Source organism: Urocitellus parryii, chromosome 3 (assembly GCF_045843805.1).
Source record: "Urocitellus parryii isolate mUroPar1 chromosome 3, mUroPar1.hap1, whole genome shotgun sequence".
NCBI classification, from domain to species: Eukaryota; Metazoa; Chordata; class Mammalia; order Rodentia; family Sciuridae; genus Urocitellus; species Urocitellus parryii.
This window is the reverse complement of record NC_135533.1, coordinates 142,085,679-142,108,344: the sequence shown is the minus strand read 5'-3', so window position 1 is coordinate 142,108,344 and position 22,666 is coordinate 142,085,679. Positions and strand designations below refer to the sequence as shown.

The 22,666-nt window shown below is 48.8% G+C and overlaps 1 protein-coding gene across 1 annotated transcript in view; it reads right to left on the bottom strand.

Moving 5' to 3' along the window:
• Positions 1 to 478: 478 nt before the first annotated feature.
• Positions 479 to 22,666, bottom strand: part of LOC144253761 (putative RNA-binding protein 19) — a 38,288-nt gene continuing 16,100 nt past the window's right edge. The window contains 5 exon segments of the mRNA XM_077796459.1: positions 479 to 576; positions 4,081 to 4,286; positions 5,966 to 6,056; positions 7,172 to 7,396; positions 15,375 to 15,425. Of these exon segments, the coding sequence (XP_077652585.1) occupies positions 479 to 576; positions 4,081 to 4,286; positions 5,966 to 6,056; positions 7,172 to 7,396; positions 15,375 to 15,425 (671 nt within the window).

The following is a 22,666-nucleotide window of genomic DNA, read 5'->3' as shown; positions in this document are numbered from 1 at the left end:
TTGGACGGACGGACGTGGGAATTCTTGTACGGCAGCCCTGGCAGGAGGAAGGACAGAGGTTCCTACCTGTTCAGCCCGTGGCTGACCCTTTCATGGGCCACCACCAGGGAACGAGGTGGCATCGAGGTCAGGGGGGCAAGGGAACTAGGTGGGGACCTCCCGGCTGGTGGTGCAGAGTCCTGGCTTCATGTGGCTTGACTCCTGTGGCCTCTGCACCCTGACACCCTGACCTTCCTCTCAGCAGGCAGATGGTTAGGGCCACCTGCCCGCATGGCTGCTCCCGCCCCTGCTCCCGGGGCCCAGCACAGGTGTGGGCTCAGTGTCACCCGCGAGGCACCTGCCACCAGGATGCCCAGGTGTGGGCAACAGGCCCTGGGCCGAGGCTTCGTCCCCCTCCACCCTGGACCTGTGAGGTCGGGCGCACAGGGGTGGGGGCGCTGTCCCAGCCCGGCCCCTGACCACCTACCTCTGTGCCAGCTCACAGCTGAAGTGTCTGCTCCTCGCCATCACGGTCACTGTCCTCCAGCTGCTCCAGGATCCCATCCAACACCACAGACCACTTCTTCTTCGGGGGCTCTGTGGGAGCCCAGATGGCACCAGAGGAGGACGCGGGGGCAGGGAGACGCAGGTCCAGGAGGACAGAGAGAAGGAGGGGACATGCACAGGGAGGAGCAGGGGAGGTGAGGCAGGGGACATGGGCAGGGACAGAGGGGAGAGGGGAGGCGGCGTGAGGAGAGGGAAGGGCAGGCGGCCTCTGGCCCCAGCCTCTCCGGCCTCCACCTTCCCCTTCCCCTGTCCCCAGCGGGCCTCCTTCCCTTCCCTCCCCCAGGTCCCAGGCCAGCCAAGCACGCGCCAGGGCTGAGGAGACGAGCAGAAGCCACTCCTCTGACTGGAGGCCAGTTGCCAATGGCGTAGGAAGTGGCTGGCACACAGTAGGAGCTCAATAAAGCTGGGTGCACAGCTGCAGAATCCAGGGACCCCAGGGGCGGCTTTGGAGAAGCGGGGACATCTGGCTTGGGCTTTGATGCAGGCTCCCCCTGACGGAGCACCTACTGCATGCCACGGCCCTGCTCCTCTCAACGGCCCACAGTAGGTGTACAGGGGGTGGAATGAACCAGACGGGAGGTCAAAGGCTGTCCAGCTACGAAGTGGCAGAGCGTGGACTTGACCTCCAGTCACACGTAAGTCACGTCCTCTCTGCTTCTCACGACTCTGGTGCTGGCCAGATAAGAGCCAGGAGACCACAGCAGCTGGCGCAGGGGTGCTGGTTCCCTGGCCCTCCATGAAATGGGGTAGGGAAGCTGGGCTCTGGGGTTCCTACTCAGTCCTTCTGCTAGTCTAACCACTCATTGGTGGGCAGCCTCACTCAATTTAAGGCTTTCTTTGTACAGAGGCAGCCTGAAGAACCTCATGTGCTCCCACTCCTCCTCCTCTTGAGTCTGCAGGTGCCTCGACCCCCCAGAGCCCTGGCCTCCTTCCACATTGGCCTGGGGGCTCCCCAAGGGGGGTGTCACAGTGCTTGGCCCAGGGTGGAATGTCTTGGTGCCCTTCCAGGAGCCCAGGGGGACTGACTGAGCCACCTCCCCCGTCTTACTGTCCGTCACTAAAGGGGACATGACCCTTCCTGTCCTGTCCACGCTGTGGTCTCCTTAAGCCCCTGTCACCTTCTCTCGGGAACCCCAACCTCTTGGGACCCTCTGAACATGTGCTCCAGGCATCTGTCACCTAAGAGACCCCACGTCCTCTGGGCATCGACTGAGCGGGCCCAGGCTGCAGCAGGTGCCCACCTGGAGCCCTCGCCCAGCTCCCTGCCCACCCTGCCCAGCCCGCCCACCAATGCAACAGCCTCCTTTGTCCTGTGCACCTCTGCATCCCCAGCCTGCATCTGGCACTGGGTGGGCTCCCGAGTTCCCTGGGGTGAGCGAGTGGGCTCAGGTGGGGACACGCTGAGCTGCCCACGGGGAGGCAGAGGAGGGCCTGGAGACTGCACCCTCACTGTTGGCCATAGAGGGGGACAGGGGACAGGATGTGGGGCTGGCAGCCTCCTCCCCCTCCCTGCCTCTGCTCAAGGCCAGGGCTGCGCTGATCGCCATCCTCTGAGGTGCACAATGGCCTCTGAGATTGGATCCATGGGCAGGTAACAGGCACCAGGAAATGGTAGGTGACGACACAGTCTGTGGCTGCCACCCACGCTCGCCTGGGACACCCAAGTGTTGGGGCAGGCACTGGCTATACCCATGCAGAATGCACACTGTCTGGCACCCGCACCTGCGCCCCCTGCAGCTGCATCAGGTGTCAATATGGAGGGCCCAGCCACGCCCACCTCGGGACAGTGCTTCCCAAGAGGGACCACAGGTCTTGGGGACCCAATGCCCGGCCTCCGTGGGGCGCTGCATGACCCAAGAGCCCCGTTCTGTGGCTCCTCCCAGGAGGATGGGCAGCGAGAGGGGCCAGTTCAGGAGAAATCGAGGCTAAGGGACTTGTTCTGGGCCTACAGGGATCCAGAAAAGCCCAGATACCTGGGCTCCTGCTGTGGTCCTACAGTGACCAGCTGGTGATCAGGGAGCCCAGAGTCCCCAGGCCCCAGCCTCCACATCTGTAAAATGACAAGGAAGAATACGGGCCTCAGCCAGAACCGTATGCAACAGCACTCCTAGCACACTGGGCTGCAGGGACAATGAACGAGAGCATGAGGACATGCCTAACCCAGCCCTGAGGCCTCCCAAGTGCCCTCAGTCCTGGCCACCTCTAGCCCAGCACCGTCCCCATACGTGCCCTGGTATGGAAGGCCATCATGTGAAACATGGGCAGAAGCGAGACCTGTCCAGTGAGTCCTTCAGCTCTGTGCACAGGGGCTGGTGCCCAAGGGCAGAGGCCCCAGGGCCTGCCCAGCACGCCCCCAGCCCACAGCCTCTCCACCTGGGGAACTTTCAGGTGGAGACTAGGGAAGGGCACATGGTGGACCAGACAGGGACGTCTGTACCAAAACTCATTTCTTATTTAGGAATCTGAAGCAACGTAGGTCTCTGGGCACCTGCTGGGGGGCCGAAACCCCTTCTGCCCTGCTCTGGCTGTGGGGTGGAGTCTGCTGGAGCCACTGTGCACTGGGGCCCTGCAGAGTTTGGGGACCCCAGCTGTGACCACAGTGCCTTTGGGCGGGTGGCAGGGGCAGCAGAACTGGGGACAGGTTCCCTAGAGCCTGATCCAAGGCAGCTTGGGAGGGTACAAGGGCAGGACGTGACTAGGGAGGAAGGCAAGTGGGAAGGACTCAGTCCTGCCACCGATGGCTCTGCCTTGGGTGACACTGTTGGCAGGTCCTCCCGCCTGCTGCTCCTGCCAGGTGCCTGATCTCATCTCAACCTCTGAACAGCTCCCAGGAGGGCGGCCACGCAGTGAGGGAGGAGCAGGGTGACAGTCTGAGGTGCCTGAGGCCTGAGGGGGCAGGACTCGGGCTCAGGAGCTGGTTTCCCTACTGGGAAATGGGGCTGAGGACAACCCGCAGGCTCTGATGACCCCGGGACCCGAGGACGGAAACAGCCCAGTCCCCTAGCCTGGGCCAGCACGCAGGACCACCAGGTCACCCCTGCACCATCGGGAACCACGGTGCCTGCGTCATGAGCTCTGCACGGTCTGAAGCCAGGAGAAACCGAGGCCCAGGAAGCCAGTGGCCGGGCAGGGGGTGGGGCCGCTCTGCCCAGCCTGCTCCACGGACTCTGTGTGGACTCTGAGCTTCCCACAGCAGTCCCTGAGCCGCCCACAATGACCCCAAGGAAGGGAGGGTCCGCAGGGCCTCTGGCGCCCGTCTGGGCATCACCAAGGCTGGACTACTCACGGGTGGGAGCACAGCGTGGTCAAGTGCAGAGGGCAGAGCCCTGGGGGGCCCAGCCGAGGCCTTTGGGGCCGGGGAGCCTGCTGCGTGGGCTCCCTCCCGAGGCTCCACAGGCTCTGGGCTGTGGAGGGCCTGGGGCTGCCTGAAACAGAGGCACGTGGTCCCCACACGACATCTGGTAAGAACGACACGCTGGCGGAGGCACAGCGTCCCCACTCAGACCAACCAGGGGACGACAGGCCCTTCCAGACCCGGGAGGAAGACAAAGGGTGGCAGAGAGGAGCCTTCCCAGCCCGGCTCTGGGTCAGACCAGCTGAAACCCACAGCTGTCATGGAGGTGGGGTCCCAGGCAGGACTGCCCTCCTCGTCTCCAGTCTCCCTGCGGGTGTAGGGGACGGTGGCCGCTCCTCCCTCACAGGGCTGCGTGTGGCACAGGGGGACAGGTGCACAGAAGGCGCTGGGCACAGACACAATACCGAGAGCGTGCCACACGGGGGCTGGTGGTTCTTCCTACACCTGGAAGGGCAGCCTGCAGAACCAGCCTGACGCAGAGCACCAGACTGTCCCCGGGTCCTGAGGTCCTCCCCTAACAGGTGACCTTTGCTGGCTGGTGGCTTTGTCTGAGATCTGGGGCTTCCCTGGAGGAGCCTCAGTCCTTGAGCAGGCTCACAGCGACCCCTGCTGTCCGCCACTCAGAACTGCCTCAAACCATCAGCCAGTGCCACCCAGGAGGCCAGCAGAGGGAGCAGGGAGAGGGAGCAGAGAGAGGGAAGGACCTGGTTCCCTGGTCTGGGAAACTCCACCAGGACAAAGCAGGAAGGGGACCCTGTAATTATGTTCAGGGGACAGTAAGTCCTGGTCTCCTACAATAGGCGTGGAGCTTGAGATCAAAGAAGTCCTTCCGCCCTTGCCACCTGCCTTGTGCCCCTGGATAAGTGTCACCTAGATGCACTAGATGCACGATGGAGCCAAGAGGAACTATGTTTCCCAAGGACGTTATTTTCTGATCAACACATGCTGTTCTCAGCAGCCTGTGCTGATCCAGCGGGTCTTAAATTGGACTTTTTAAGCAGCAGAAGCGGTGGAGACACGCAGACGCACGCGCCACGGCCCTCACCATACCCACGACCTCAAGCTCCTTCCACATGCAGGGAAATAACCCCCCAAGTCGTGACCCCATCCTGCCAGGCAGGGCACCAGGACCAAGGGAGACCCGCTGCCCAGACCAGCTCCCACCAGGGGAGCCTGGAGATGAAAAAGGGTGGGCAGGAGCAGGAGTGGATCCCCATCCACAGTGGGGCGCCCAGGGCACAGTCACACAGGTCACTCCTTGTCTCCTCTTGCACTGGTCTGCCTTGCCATATGCTAAAGGGTGATTCTAGGGACTTTGCTCTCCTATCTTCATGCAAAATGTGACCAACAGAGGCTGAAAGACGGAGGCCTGGGAGGGACACTCTACATGGTCACCCACACGGTAGACCCCAAGTGCTCTTAGACTCCAGCCAAGCCTGGACACAGGGCACACAGTGGCCACCCCCGCAGATGGCTCTGCTCTGTGCAGCATGGAGCCAGCTGCTAGATTCCCTTAAGACTGGACGGCCGGGTCTTCCTTCAAAATGCGACAGGACCTGGTCTGAAATCCAGGTTCCTCTGTGGAATCACTATGGGCCAGCAGCATCCCCACAGCCCCCAATCCGCTGGTCGCTGTCCCCTCCCCACCTGGCTCCTGTGCTAGTAGGCGGCGTGGGAAGCAGGTAGTCTGCTGCCTTTCGGGTGGGCATCCTGTGAGGAGCCACTGAGCCCAGGGGTCTACTACAGCCTGGACAGGATGATGCCCTGGGAGCTTGGATCAAGAGGCTGGTGTCTGGTGATCCAGCTCCTGGCAGAGCCTCAGTAGAGTTGCCTGGGGTCACCAGAGATGTTGACCCACCTCCTGCAGCTGCTGGGTAGCCAGGGGGACACTGGCTTGCCCCCCTCCCACCCGAGGAAGGATGTTTTGACTTTTCCGAGGTCACAGGAGATGAATCAAGGCAGCCAGAAGATGACCTCTGAACCCCACAGTGCTGACCCATGGGAACAGCCCAGCCAACAGGCGCCCTGCCTAGTTGGCCATGAACCTCCCGCAGTGCAGCTCACCTGAAGAGCTCGCGGATCTCCCTGCGGTCAGCCTGGAAGGGGATGTTCCGCACCAGGATCTTGGACGAGGTCTGCTTCGGGAAAGCTGCTTCTTCCGGCAGAGGTCAGGGCTGGCCTGGAGATGAGGGGACGGTACAGGTCACCTTGGCCAAGCTTCCAGCTTTCTCCTGGGCCTCGCCCTGGGAATGTCGGCCACCATGTTGGAAGGACACTCAAGCCGTCCAGGGCAGAAGCCCTAGGTGAGGGCCTGGGCCCCGTCCATGGCCCTGTGTGCACCACCTCAGAGGCCGAGTCCTGAGTGCTGGCAGGCCTTCCAGGGGCTGCAACCCAGGTGGCACCTACTGCAGCCCCAGCAGAGACCTGAGCCAGAACCCAGCAGGGCTGCCAAGCCCGAACCACAGAACCTGCTACTGCAGAAGCTACAGGTCCCAGGGTGTCCATCACGCAGCAAGGGTTGACCAGTGCACTCCGCCATCCAACACGCGTGGCAAACGACTCCAGGCCAGACACAGGACTCAGGGCACCCCCACTGCAGGAGGTCCTAGCAGCAGCATCCCCAGGATGCAAATCCCACAAGCAAACGCCACCCAGGGCTGACAGCGTCTGGGGAACAGGGCTCAACACAGCTTAGAATAAAAATGACTGTGAACACCGGCCAGGCCGCAGCAGCTGGCGAGGCTGCCTCGGGCTGGCCCTGGGGACGAGGCACTGGGAGGACAGCCACCCGGCTGGGTGCTCACAGGCAAGGTGCATGTTGGAGGCACCACCCCCAGGTGTCACATTGTACTCTACAGGCCAAGGCCCCTTCCCATGTAGCGGGTCCCTGGATAAGAACCTGAGGCTCTGGGCTCCAAGTCTGGGCTCCCAGGTCCCCCTCAGGAACCCTGCGAGCCTCCTGGACCCGACCCAACCCTCCTCTGGCTAAGAAGGCCCAGCACAGGCGTCCACAATAAACGACCAACTTGCTGGAAATCACCAAATAAATGCCTTCCCCCAGCTGCAGACTGCTGGCGGCAGTAGATTTTACACCGGAGGCAGGTGGGTGACACTGATGATAATGGCTCGCAGGGGCACATGACACGTGCCACCTCTGTCAGGAGCCACAGAGCGCGCTGGCTCACTGGGACATGTGCCCAGGACGCCCAGGAGTAGACCTCACCCTCCGGACACCTGGGTCACTGGGCCAACCCATCTGTCTCCACCTACCACCTGCTGAGGCCTCTCTGGCACCGCTGTCCAGCCCGAGGAAGGCCATCCCAGAGCACAGAAGGGCGAAGGCCATGGCCTCCAGAGAGGTTTGGCCAACCTCCAGCAGCACATAATCCCGGGATTCAAAGAAGGTGCATGAAACATCCCCCAAGTCAAAAGCATTGTCCCAGCTCAGCAGGGAGCAGATGTGGCTACAACTGCCAACCCCAATCAGGAAGAGTCCTAGAGGGTGGGGCAGGCAGGAGGAAGGGACATGGGACATGGAAGGGCTGAGAAACCATCCTAGCACTAATGTGGCACTTAGCTGCCCTTCCCAAACTGGTCTGAAGTGGTCAAGAACAGGGACGACAGGGGCGGAGCCGTGGGCCCCTGGGTCTTGACTGGAGGCCTGACCCCAGGTGTCAGAATCTCACTTGAGACCAGCTCTCTGCATCAATAATCAAGTCAATCGAGGTCACTGGGGTGGGCCCTAGGCCAGAGTGACCGGTGCCCTTTAAAAGGTGTGTGAGGATCGACCAAAGGACAGGCCTACGCAGGAAAGCCCCTGTGGGCACAGGGACGCCATCACAGCCAGGGAGGGAGGGCTGGACAGGCCGCCCCTCCCCGCCCAGCCCTCGGAAGGAGCCACTGCTGCCAATGCCTGGCCTTGGGCTTCTGGCCTCCAGAGCCCTAAGGCAGGCCGTCTTTGCCGATGAAGGCCCCAGGCGTGGGTCTCTGCTCCAGCACCTGAGCAGACGGAGGCAAGGGACTCTAGCTTCTATGCCACAGAAGTGTCTGCTAAAATTCTCGGTGGCTGCCCACCAGGCCACAGTCCAAACCTCTGCAGGGCACAGAAGCCATTTCTCAACGGGAGTCAGCCTCCCTTTCCAGGGCACCTCCCGCCTCAGCCTCTGCCACCAGGCTGCTTGGCCTCCTTCCTCCAGGCCCCAGTCTGACTTGGAGACCGCAGTCCTACCATGGCCTTCCTGGTTCAGCCTCCCGCGCTGAAGCCACCAGCTCATATGTCCCCAGGCTACTGCGGGTACCTTGGGACAGGGACTGCATTCCTCTGCTCTACTGTCCTGGGTGCCCACTGCCTGGTGGCCCAGGGCCTATTGGGAATGAAGGAGCAGCAGACACTGTGGCCATACACAGGTACCCAGGACGGTATCGGGCTGACTCACACTGCACCCCACCAATTCTGCACCCACCAATTCTGCAAGGCCAAGGGCTGCTGGATGGGACTGCATGGCTGTGAAAAGGACAAACGACCGTCCCGGCTCATGCTCTAATGCCTCAGGGCTGGACAGCACGTGGGCAGAGGACAAATGCGTCAGGACAATGTCCAGGGCGGACAGAGGGGCCAGGCATCCTCTGCCTGCCCACTACCTACTGGCCAAGGAGGTGCAGGATTACTGACGTGGTGGAATGTTCTAGAAGTTTCATATCAGGGTCATTTCCCTTGGAACTGAGGGGAAAGACCTCAATCCGTCCTTTTTGCTATGCCTGAGGATTTCCTGGGTGCCAAGGCATGGGAACAAGGGAGGCCTTGGGTGCTTGCCGCAGTCTCGCTGGGCACAATTCAGGAGCCACTTGTCAAAAGAAATAAACTTTATTTTTAAAACTACAAACGCCAAACAAAACAGCTCCTCAGGAAAAACCCTCAGAGCCCAACTGCCACCACCGGCTTCCACAAGCCTCTCACCACACAAAACTACTCCACCTCCCACAATCCTCCTGCTCTTGAGGCCGATTGGCTGGGTCGCGTGGGCGGAGCCAAAGAAGTCCCCCAATGAGCAGTTCCGTAGTCTGAAGGGCAGGGAAACAGCCCAATGAACATCACCACAGAGGAGCCAATCAGCTAGATGTTGCTGGGGCCACTGTGAGCATCAGCCGGCAGCTGGAAGTTTGCTGGCAGCTGGAAGTTCTGGGGCCACTTTGGCTGTGGCTCTCAACATCTCCCCCTCTCTGTTTAAACAACAAGCATGTGGCTTAGGGACGGTGCCTGCCTTAGGTTGTCCAATACTACATATGGTCCTTACCCGTCTTCAGATGAGCTGGCCTCAGGGCGTCAGCCTCCTGTCTTAGATTGGTACCATTGTAATTGGATCTTACCCGTCATTGACTACCGGTCCAGTATACAGCCACACCTGTGGAGAGGTACCAGCGGAGGGGGTGAGGTTCTTTGCCTCACCTCTGTTGGCCCCCAAATAGTTGAACGATCATGACAAGCAGAAGGGAGGAAGATATACCAAGCCAATCGATAGCTCTTGTTGGAAAAATTGTACCACCGATGACATCATCAGCAAAAATACTCCAACACTACCACAAGTCGCTGCACCAACATAGTTCACAATGCATACAAGTGAGTTTACAATGCATACAAGTGACACATAGTTTAGGCAAGTTCTGTAAGCAGTTCATTGATGGCTATTGCAGAAACTGTAGATTAGTTTTATCCTTGTCTTCACCGGCACAGGGATGAAGATAGGAATTCTGGCAATAATGGCTAAAGAAAAAATTATATAACATTCTAGAAGGTACTAAAAGAAAACAATTTTCTTAACAATTTACATTGTCTTCACTGGCACTGGGATGAAGATAGAAATTCTGGCAATAATGGCTAAAGAAAACATTGTGTAACATTCCACAAGGCACTAAAAGAAAACAATTTTAAAACATTGTGTAACATTCCAGAAGGCACTAAAAGAAAATAATTTTCTTAACAATTTACATTATCTTCACCGGCACTGGGATGAAGATAGGAATTTTGGCAATAATGGCTAATATTAATAATTGTATAACATTCTAGAAGGCACTAAAAGAAAACAATTTTCTTAACAATTTACATTATCTTGAAAAGAATTATTAAATATAATGAAAAGGATAGGTGAAAGTAAACAAACAGATCTGATAACCTCCTTTTTTGTTAATAATTCTTAACAGTTATTTACCCAATTTAAATTAAACCATTTAAATCGCGTGAATAATAAAAAAAATTTTGGATCCATTTTTTTTTATGAGCACTCATCATATATGATATATGGACATACGTACATTCAAACATATAACACAAAACACAAGTGTGCACACATATAATACATACAACACATAACATAATAGTAAAGGCCTTATAACATTTTACAGGTGAAATCTCCATTGCAATGTTTAAAAACTCAATAGTCAAAAAAGAAAACAAATAGAACTGATCAGCAAAACATTAACCTAGGTCTGTATGAGCTCAAAAAACAAAATAGAACTTCATGATATGGGAAAGGGCAATAATAAAACAGATATTGAAAAAAGCATCCTGGTTCTGTTGCAGATGTAAGGATAGCCAAATTGGAGTTTTGGATATCAGCTGTTATTGATATGAGCCAAATCATCTTCTTTTTGGTCTGTAGAATTCGTTTTAGTTAATCTCTCTGGAATCCAAATTGGCTGCTGTTCTCCCTGTGGAAACACACAAACAGACCCCCGACTCCAGACAATCACTGGGTCAGGATTTTAGTTAATCTCTCCGGAATCCAAATCGGATGCTGTTCTTCCTGTGGAAACATATAAACAGGCCCCCGACTCCAGACAATCACTGGGTCAGGACCTTGGTTAATCTCTCTGGGATCCAAATTGGCTGCTGTTCTCCCTGTGGAAACACACAAACAGACCCCCGACTCCAGACAATTACTGGGTCAGGACCTTTCCATTGTCCTGTTAGAATATCTTTCCAAACTACCTGGGGCTTATGTACATTTTTTGGACACATATGCCTTTCTGCAGCACTAAGTCCTGATGAATCCAAATTTAAAAAGTTTAGAGTAAAAAGGGTTATTTTAAGTTTATCTTTGGGGAATATATACCCCTTCCCAATTCCGTCTTTTTGCTTTAATAAGTACATTTTAATAGTTTGATGAGCTCTTTCAACTATGCCTTGTCCCTGTGGATTGTATGGAATTCCTGTTATATGAGTAATGCCAAATGATGAGCAAAATTGTTTAAAAGAGGTAGAAGTATAACCAGGGGCATTATCTGTTTTTAACTGTTTTGGAATGCCCACAGTGGCAAAATTTTGTAAACAATGAGCTACAACATTTTAGTTTTTTCTCCCGCATGAAGGGAGCCCATCAAAAATCCAGAAGAAGTATCAACTGTAACATGCAAATATTTTAATTTTCCAAATTCTGGCAAGTGCGAGACATCCATCTGCCAAATATGGTTAGGTATCAATCCTCTAGGATTGACTCCAAGATTACCTTGTGGTAAAAAGGTCACACAATTTTGACATTGTTTTATTATTTGTCTAGCTTGTTCCTTAGTTATTTTAAAATGCTTTTGTAAAGTACTAGCATTGACATGGAACCTTTTATGAAAATTTATAGCCTCTTCTAGTGTAGAGAAAATATGTATGTCATGTGTAGATTTATCTGCTAAATCATTGCCTAAACTAAGGGCTCCATGCAATCCTGTATGTGCCCTGATATGTCCTATAAAGAATGGATCTTTTCTATCCCAGATTAGACTTTGTATAGTGGAAAACAAAGAGAAAACAGTAGAAGAAGGGGAAATCCTACCAACATCTTCAAGGGATACTATAGCATTAACTATATACTGACTATCAGAAAATAAATTAAATACAGAATCTTTAAATATCACAAAAGTTTGTAATACTGCATTAAGCTCTACCTTTTGAGCTGATTGTTTGGGTACTAAAAATGTAAAAGTTCGATCAGGTGTAACTATTGCTGCTGTACCATTATTTGACCCATCAGTGAATATATTTGGAGCATTCATGATAGGTGTTTTTCTTGTCATTTTTGGAAAAATTACAGGATGCAACGACCAAAAAGACAATAAAGGATTAGATGGTAAGTGGTTATCAAATGAAACATTAGATTTGCACATGATTATTGCCCAAGTATTTAACTCATTAGCTAATTCATCAATTTGATTCATAGTATATGGAGTAATAATTTTATTAGGAGAAATTCCAAACACTGCCTTTGATGTTTTTATTCCTTTGAGTATTTATTGTCCTACAGCCTCAGGATACCTAGTAAGAATAGTGTTAGGAGAATAAGATAAATGTATCCATAATAATGGACCTTCTTGCCAAAATACTCCTGTAGGAATATTTTTTGTTGATAGTACAATAAATAATAAAGGCAAACTTATATAAATTCTATCCAAATGCATATTTTCCATATATGTTTCAATGATTTTTAATGCCTTTCTTGCTTCAGGCGTCAACATTCGGGGAGAATTTGGATCTGATGGACCTTTTAGGATATCAAATAAAGGTCCCAACTGTCCTGTTGGAATACCTAGATAAGGCCTTATCCAATTTATGTCTCCTAATAACTTTTGAAAGTCATTAAGTGATTTGAGTTGATCTACTCGTATTTGAATTTTTGGTGGACGGACCATGGTTGAGGATAATAGAACTCCCAAATAATTAATTGGAAAATTTAATTGTACTTTATCTATTGCTATCTCTAGATTATAATTTTTAATAAGTTTGTAAGTGTGGCATAACATTCTAGCAATGTGTTTTTAGCTTTGTGTGCTAATAATATGTCATCCATATAGTGAAATATTTGTAGCTCAGGATTTTGATTTCTAAGTGGCTGGATTACTTTGTTAACATAAATTTGACACATAGTTGGGCTGTTAGCCATCCCTTGAGGGAGTACTTTCCATTCATATCTCTGATCAGGACTTCATGATTTAGTGCAGGGATAGTAAATGCAAAACGTGGACTATCCTCAGCATGAATTGGAATTGAAAAAAAAAATCTTTAATATCTATAACTAAAACATACCAAGTTTTTGGCAAAGCAGACAATTGAAGAATCCCCAATTGAGCAGGTCCCATAATGACCATTTCATTATTAATGGCTCTTAAATCTTGCAATAATCTCCATTTACCAGATTTCTTTTTGATGACAAAAATGGGAGTATTATGGGGAGATACAGAAGGTTGTATATGTCCTTCCGCTTATTGTTGTTTGTTTGACCAGGTCATGGGCTACTTGTATCTTTTCTTCAGTCAAGGGCCACTGAGGAAACCATACTGGTCTTTCTGATTTCCATGTAATTTTTATTGTCTCAGTGGCCCTTTGTGAAAATCCAACCCATGTCTGTCTATTCCTTGATCTATTTGTATTGGTCCTGCTATACCTTGTTCTTGTTTTTCTAATCTTTTTCCTTTCCTAAATCCTTGTATAGCCATAATAGTGGGTGCATTTTGATTGATGTTATTTGTTAATGTCAAACCTAATTGATCTAAGACATCTCGTCCCCATAAATTTACAGGAAGATGATCCAATACATATGGCTGAATAGTTCCTTCACATCCTTCAGGATCCTTCCAATCTAATATCATTGCACTTCTATCAGGATTAGTCGCCACTCCTAAGCCTCGAAGCGTTTGAGTGGCTTGCTGTAATGGCCAATGTTTTGGCCATTCTTGATGAGAGATGATGCTAAGGTCTGCACCTGTATCCAGTAGCCCATTAAATTCATGTCCTTGAATATTTAGTTTTAGCATGGGGCGAGAATCTAAATTTAAAGAAAGCATAGCCCAATCTACGCCTGTGGAGCCTAATCCCTTGGAATCTCTTTCTACAGCATGACTGGAAAATTTACCATGTAGGCTTGGTATTATTAGTAATTGTGCTATTCTATCTCCTGGTGAAATTACTGATATACCCTTTGGAGAACTGGCTATAATTTTTATTTCACCTTCATAATCTGGATCAATTACCCCAGGACTTATCAAAAGTCCTTTTAGAGCAGAAGAGCTGTGTCCCAATAATAAGCCTACTGTTCCTTTGGGAAGAGGTCTTTTTACCCCTGTGGGAATGATTTGAACTCCCATCTCTGGAGTTAGTACTGCTCTGGCAGAGGAGGAGCAGATGTCCAACCCTGCGCTCCCTCTAGTCTCTCTGACGAGGGATCTGATGCCCTGGGCACTACCCTGATGGGGTTCCTGGGGTTGCTGGGTTCCTCCAGAGCTCCGTATATTTGTGGTTTGGGGCCCCGGAGCATTGGGGCCCCCTGTCCATTTTTTGGCAACGGAGCCCGATGCCTTTGTCCACGATATTGTGGATAAAAACCTTGTCCTTGTTAGTTTTTTGATAATGGAGTACCCTCTACGGTGGTTTGAGAACGCCATTCATTAGTCCAATGTCTCCCTCTACGGCATCGTGGGCAAATACCCGGTATTCTATTCCTTTGATACCTAGTATTGTTAAACCCTCCTCCTATGGGGCAATTCCTTTTAAAATGTCCTGCTTGTTGACAATTGTAGCATGTTCTTGGCCTGGCATCTAAAGCCTGTTTTACTGCAGCTGCCACAATTTGCCCTTGTTCATTAATGTCTCTGGCATCTAAAGCCTGTTTTACTGCAGCTGCCACAATTTGCCCTTGTTCATTAATGTCTCTGGCATCTAAAGCCTGTTTTACTGCAGCTGCCATGACTTGCTCTTGTTCATTAATGTCTCTGGAATCTAAAGCCTGTTTTACTGCATCTAAAGCCTGTTTTACTTTTTTAACTGTTTGGAGCTGATAACGCCAAGGTCGCGGGTTCGTTCCCCGTACAGGCCACCAAATGCCGCAGTCTGGCTGGGTACAATTCAGGAGCCACTTGTCAAAAGAAACTAACTTTATTTTTAAAACTACAAACGCCAAACAAAACAGCTCCTCAGGAAAAACCCTCAGAGCCCAACTGCCACCACTGGCTTCCACAAGCCTCTCACCACACAAAACCACTCCACCTCCCAAAATCCTCCTGCTCTTGAGGCCGATTGGCTGGGTCGCGTGGGCAGAGCCAAAGAAGTCCCCCAATGAGCAGTTCCATAGTCTGAAGGGCAGGGAAACAGCCCAATGAACATCACCGCAGAGGAGCCAATCAACTAGATGTTGCTGGGGCCACTGTGAGCATCAGCCGGCAGCTGGAAGTTTGCTGGCAGCTGGAAGTTCTGGGGCCCCTTTGGCTGTGGCTCTCAACAGGTGCTGATGGGTGCGGATGGGTGCTGTTGCTGCCCACCACACACACAGCTCAGAACCACCTGAGGGACTATGAAGGCTCTGACTCAGAGCCAGGTCCAGGGACCTCTCCAAAAGCACAGCAGGGGTCTCCAGGAGAGGAGGGGCTGTTCTGCACAAGCCTGCCCCCCCCCAGGTGTGGTCTCCCAGAACCGCGTCCTTCCACGAGAACAGGGTACCTGCTTTGTTCTTCTTCCTGGAGATGCAGCAGCCCCCACTTTGGAGAACACCTGGAAAGAGGAACATGCAACCCCTGCACTTCCAGGCCCTCCTGCCACCTGCTCAGGCGCAGCTCCTTATGGGCTGTGCGCCCACCGTAGTAACCGGGAGCAGGGGGCATGCAGACTGCCATCAGGTGCTGCTCCAGGTGTGCTGGCCTGTGCCAGGCCCCCAGCCTACCCACCCATCCAGTGACCCCAAAGGCACATTCAGATGGGTGGCTGAGGGCCTGGGGACCTCGGCTGCCAGCCAGGCTCTGAGCCACCACACAGCCCTGCCCAACACTGTCCTCCCAAGTTTGCCTTGTGGAGACCTGGGTCGCTCTGAGGGGGTGAGTGATAGCCAGTCCCCCAGGCCTCCCGAGGTGGCAGCTAGGCTGGTTCTTGCTCCACTTATAGAAGGAAGAACTGGGGCACAGAGCAGTTGAGGGGTTCACTGCAGAAGCCGGGTGTCAGTTTGGACACATGTAGCCTAGTGACCCCAGGCCTGACCTCACTGCCCCCTGTGCTTAAAGCCAAAATAATTAAAAAAAAAAAAAACAACAAACAAACAAACAACAAAAAAAAACCCCTCTAAGTCACATCCCACCCTGTATTTCCCTTTCCCTTCTGTCTCCCTGGGCCCCAGTTGAGGACAGCTCCACGTGGCTATGTCTGCATCTTGAGGATCAAAGACAGGCAGGCATTCAGTTGCTGAGAGCTATAGCCAAGTCCGAGTGATGCATGGCAATTTTGCCAGTACGGAGTGGTTGTGAGGTGACTCGAGCAGGCCGTTGGGATGATGATGGTTATGTAGAGCTGTGTATATTAGAGCCCTGCTGTCTGCCTCAGCCTGCTGCTTTGGAGTTCTCCCAGGGATTCCCGGAGAGTTCCCATTGGTTGGGGAAGTGCCGGAGGAGGGATTTCCGGTTGGAGTGTGGTTCCATGAGGAGCCGCGTGGCGTTCAGAATAGTTCCCGGGGAGCATGTGTGGAGTGTGCTGGTGGAGTTCAGAAATAAAGTTTGTTCCTGCTTCAGTGGTTCGTGATTTGTGCCCAGCCAGACTGTGGCAATTGGTGGCCCATTTGGGAAAACCGGAGGGTAAGTGATAAGGTAAATTGCTCACCCCTGAGGGAAGGCAAGAGAAAGAGTGACCATTTCAAAAAACAATGTGTTCTTGTTTTGATTTGTTTTGTTTTTGTTTCAAGCTGCCTATCCCTAGAACTTTCTCAGGCAAACTGGGAAAAAAGGTTGGCTCAAGCTTTGAAGTTATTCGCCCCTGAGGAAGAGATATAAATAGACAACAAATGCATATGTCAAGAAAATAGGAAAATTGATACAACGATTTTTTGTTCCATTTTTGTTTCATTCTATTTTGGTTTTGTTTTGTGTTATCTTGTTGGGTTGCATTATCTTTATAGTAGATTAGAAATTAGTAAAAAACAAACAGAAAGAGTGTTAAGTAAATTGTTTGAGGTTCAGACCATGGAGAAAGACATTTTAGATCAAGTAAAAGAGAAGGTCTTTCGAGCTAGTCAGAGGAAGAAAATTTAAAGGAAGAAAGCTTAGAGGAGAAACAGCTATCGGGGGAAGCTACAATAGGAGGCTGCTACTAACTCTGTTCTATCACCAGAGGGCGTAATTCAACCAACAGCTCCACCTATGGAGACAGCTGAGTGGCCCTCAACCCCCGTAGTTGATAGATGGGATCCTGAGACAGGACCTCAAAGATTAGCATGCCCTGTACTTGAGCAGGCAGGAGGGCAATGAATTCACCGTGCTTTAGATTTCAAAACAGTGAAGCAGTTAAAGGAGGCTGTAACAACCTATGGTCCCCAAGTACCCTTCACTGTAAGCATGGTCAAATCCATTACCAACTTGGACATGATGCCAGCAGACTGGGCTAACATGTGTAAATCTGTGCTAAGTGAAGGACAATACCTGTTATGGAAGGTTGCCAATGAGGAATTTTGCACAGAGACAGCTAGGCGAAATGCAGCAGCCAGTTACCCTCAAAGAAATCTAGATATGTTGTTAGGAAAAGGACCTTACGAGGGTCAAGAGCAACAAATTGAATATGATCCTGGTATATATGCAAATTGCTGCAGACGCAGTTAGGGCATGGAAGACTTTACTAGGACATAGAGATTTACAAGGTCAATTATCTAAGGTAATACAGGGAGCTAATGAACCTTATGCTGAATTTGTAGATAGGCTTATTCAAACAGCTACCAGAGTTTTGGGGGATACAGAATAAGAATGCCATTAATAATACAACTGGCTTATGAGCAAGCAAATCATTGGTACAGAGAGGTCATTAGACCATGAAAACATGGAGATTTAAACACATATATTAAATTATGCAGAGACATTAATGAACAAGGGCATGTCAGCAGATGCAGTACAACAGGCTTTAGATGCAAGGCCAAAACCAAGCTACAATTGTGAACAAACAGGACATTTTAAAAGGAATTCCCCCTTAGGAGGAGGGTTTAACAAAGATAGGTATCAAAGGAGTAGAATACTGGGTATTTGCCCATTATGCCGTAGAGGGAGACATTGGGCTAATGAATGCTGTTCTCAAACCACCATACAGGGTACTCCATTATCAAAAAACGAACAAGGACCAGATGTCTATCCACGATATTGTGGAGAAAGGCATCGGGCTCCATTGCCAAAAAAATGGACAGGGCGGGCCCAAAGCTCTGGGGCCCACGACCACAAATATATGGGGCACTGGAGGAACCCAGAGACACCATGGAGGAATCCAGCAACACCATCAGGGTAGTGCCCAGGACACATTATCCATGAGATCTCTCATCAGACGAACCAGGATTGCACATCTGCACCTCTGCCAGAACAGTACTAACTCCAGAGATGGGAGTTCAAATCATTCCTACAGGAGTAAAAGGACCTCTTCCCCAAGGAACAGTAGGCTTATTGTTAGGACACAGTTCTTCTACTCTAAAAGGACTTATGATAAGTCCTGGGGTAATTGATCCCAATTATGAAGGTGAAATGAAAATTATAGCTAGTTCTCCAAAGGGTACATCAGTAATTTCACCAGGAGATAGAATAGCACAGTTATTAATAATTCCCAGCCTACATGATAAATTTTCCAGTAGTACTATAGAAAGAGGTTCCAGGGGATTAGGCTCCACAGGTGTAGATTGGGCTATGCTGTCTTTAAATTTAGATTCTCGCCCCATGCTAAAACTAAATATTCAAGGACATGAATTTAATGGGCTACTGGATACAGGTACAGAACTTGGCATCATCTCTCGTCAAGAATGGCCAAAACATTGGCCATTACAACAGGCCACTCAAATGCTTCGAGGCCTAGGAGTGGAGACTAATCCCCATAGAAGTGCAATGGTATTAGATTGGAAGGATCCTGAAGGATGTGAAGGAACTATACAGCCATATGTTTTGGATCATCTTCCTGTAAATTTATGGGGACGAGATGTCCTAGATCAATTAGGTTTGACATTAACAAATAACATCAATCAAAATGCACCCACTATTATGGCTAGACAAAATTTTAGGAAAGGAACAAGATTAGAAAAACAAGAACAAGGTATAGCAGGACCAATAAAAATAGATCAAGGAACAGAGAGACATGGGTTGGATTTTCAGAAAGGGCCACTGAGACAATAAAAATTACATGGAAATCAGAAAGACCAGTATGGGTTCCTCAGTGGCCCTTGACTAAAGAAAAGATACAAGCAGCCCATGACCTGGTCAAACAAACAACAATAAGCGGAAGGACATATACAACCTTCTGTATCTCCCCATAATACTCCCATTTTTGTCATCAAAAAGAAATCTGGTAAATGGAGATTATTGCAAGATTTAAGAGCCATTAATAATGAGATGGTTATTATGGGACCTGCTCAATCAGGGATTCCTCAATTGTCTGCTTTGCCAAAAACCTGGTATGTTTTAGCTATAGATATTAAAGATTGTTTTTTTTTTTCCAATTCCAATTCATCCTGAGGATAGTCCACGTTTTGCATTTACTATCACTGCACTGAATCATGAAGGTCCTGATCAGAGATATGAATGGAAAGTACTCCCTCAAGGGATGGCTAACAGCCCAACTATGTGTCAAATTTATGTTAACAAAGCAATCCAGCCACTTAGAAATCAAAATCCTGAACTACAAATATTTCACTATATGGATGATGTATTATTAGCACATAAAGATAAAAACATATTGCTAGAATGTTATGCCACACTTACAAATTTATTAAAAAAATATAATCTAGAGAGAGCAACAGATAAAGTACAATTAAATTTTCCAATTAATTATTTAGGAGTTCTATTATCCTCAACCATGGTCCGTCCACCAAAAATTCAAATACAAGTAGATCAACTCAAATCACTTAATGACTTTCAAAAGTTATTAGAAGACATAAATTGGATAAGGCCTTATCTAGGCATACCAACAGGACAGTTGGGACCTTTATTTGATATCCTAAAAGGTCCATCAGATCCAAATTCACCCCAAATGTTAACGCCTGAAGCAAGAAAGGCATTAAAAATCATTGAAACATATATCAATTATATCCAAATGCATATTTTCCATATAAGTTTGCTTTTATTATTTATTATACTACCAACAAAAAATATTCCTACAGGAGTATTTTGGAAAGAAGGTCCATTATTGTGGATACATTTATCTTGTTCTCCTAACACTATTTTTACTAGGTATCCTGAGGCTGTAGGATAATTAATACTCAAAGGAATAAAAGCAGCAAAGGAGTGTTGGGAATTTCTCCCAATAAAATTATTACTCCATATACTATGGATCGAGTTGATGAGTTAGCTAATGAGTTAAATACTTGGGCAATAATCATGCGTAAATCTAATGTTTCATTTGATAATCACTTACCATCTAATCCTTTATTGTATTTTTGGTCTTCGTATCCTGTAGTTTTTCCACAAATGACAAGAAAAATACCTATCCTGGATGCTCCAAATATATTCACTGATGGGTCAAATAATGGTACAGCAGCAGTAGTTACCCCTGATAAAATTTTTACATTTTTAGTACCCAAACAATCAGTTCAAAAGGTAGAGGTTAATGCAGTTTTACAAGCTTTTGTGATGTTTAATGATTCTGTATTTAATTTATTTAAATAGTCAGTACATAGTAATACTATAATATCCCTTGAAGATGCTGGTAGCTCATTGCTTTCAAAATTTTGTCACTGTGGGTGTTCTGGTTATACTTCTACCTCTTTTAAACAATTTTGCTCATCATTTGGCATTACTCATATAACAGGAATTCCATACAATCCACAGGGACAAGGCATAGTTGAAAGAGCTCATCAAACTATTAAAATGTACTTATTAAAGCAAAAAGAGGGAATTGGAAAGGGGTATATATCCCCCAAAGATAAACTTAAAATAAACATTTTTACTCTAAACTTTTTAAATTTGGATTCATCAGAGCTTAGTGCTGCAGAAAGGCATATGTGTCCAAAAAATGTACATAAGCCTAAGGTACTTTGAAAGGATATTCTAACAGGACAATGGAAAGGTCCTGACCCAGTGATTGTCTGGAGTCGGGGTCTGTTTGTGTGTTTCCACAGGGAGAACAGCAGCCAATTTGGATTCCAGAGAGACTAACCAAAGCAATTTCTACAGACCAAAAAGAAGATGATTTGACTCAAATCCATAACAGCTGATATCCAGAACTCCAGCTTGGCTATTCTTACATCTGCGACAGTGATTCTCCCACACATGGAGGCTCATGAATAGTGAACACCATTAAAGCCTATTCAAATGTAAAAATCCTTGAGGCTTGCTTGTGGGAATACCTTCAGACCCATATTCAAGTTACAGGAAAAAGGATGGGATATCCAAATAAGAGTCAAACCCATGTGGTAACCAGGATGCTTTTTTCAATACCTATTTTATTATTGACTTTTCCCACATCATGAAGTTCTATTTTATTTTTTGAGCTCATACAGACCTAGGTTAATGTTTTTCTGACAAGTTTTATTTTTTGACTGTGGAGTTTTTAAACATTGCAATGGAGATTTCACCTGTGTAGAGCTACAAGGCCTTTACTATTGTCTTCTGTGTTGTATGTTATGTGTGCACACTTGTGTTTTGTGTTGTATGTCTGTATGTGCGTATGTCCATATATCATATATGAGAAGAGCTCATGAAAAAATGGATCCGAATTTTTTTTTATTCACTTGATTTAAATGTTTTAATGTAAATTGGGTAAAGAGCTGTTGAGGATTGTATTAATATGTGAATAAAAAAGGAGGTTAACAGATCTGTGTGTTTACTTTCACCATTCCTTTTCATTATGTTTAATAATTTTATTCAGGATAATGTAAATTGTTCATAAAATTGTTTTCTTAGTACCTGTTGGAATGTTACATAATTTTTTTTAGCCATTATTGCCAGAATTCCTATCTTCATCCCAGGGCCCGTGAAGACAAAGATAAAACCACACTACAGCTTCTTCGATAGCTATCACAGTAAACTGTATAAACTGATGCATCAATGAATAGTAACTCAACAAGTAATGCTCAATCAAGGAGTTGATTTACTTTGGGAGGAAATGGACATATTGATAGATTCCTCTGCTTTGAACTGCTTGTAGAACTTGCCTGAACTATGTATCTCTTGTATGCATTGTGAACTATCTGTTGGTGTAGCGAATTGTGGTAGTGCTGGCTTATCTTTGCAGATGGTGTCACCGGTGGTACAATGTTTCCAAAGGAGCCATCAATTGGCTTGGTGTCGTGGCATTTCTGTATCCTCCTCCCTTCTGCTAGTGATAGTCTAAAATTTGGGGGCCAACAGAGGTGAGGCAGAGAACCTCACCCTCCCACTGACACCAAGGCCAAATTTGGGGGCCAACAGAGGTGAGGCAAAGAAACTCACCCCCCCACTGGTGCAAAGGCCTATCCACAGTATGGCTGTATGCTAGATCTGTAATCAGTGACGGGTATGATCCAATTGCAATGGTACCAACCTAAGACAGGAGGCTGACGCCTTAAGGTCAGGTCATCTGATGACGGGTAAGGGCCATATGTAGTATTGGATAGCCTAACAGGCACGGTCCCTAAGCCACATTGCTTGTTGTTTAATTAAACAGAAGGGGCGAGATGCTGAGAGCCATAGCCGAGTCCGAATGATGCATGGTGTTTTTGCCAGTATGGAGTGGTTGAGAGGTGATGCCAGCAGGCCGTTGGGATGATGATGGTTATGTTGAGCTGTGTATGTTAGACCCCTGCTGTCCACCTCGGC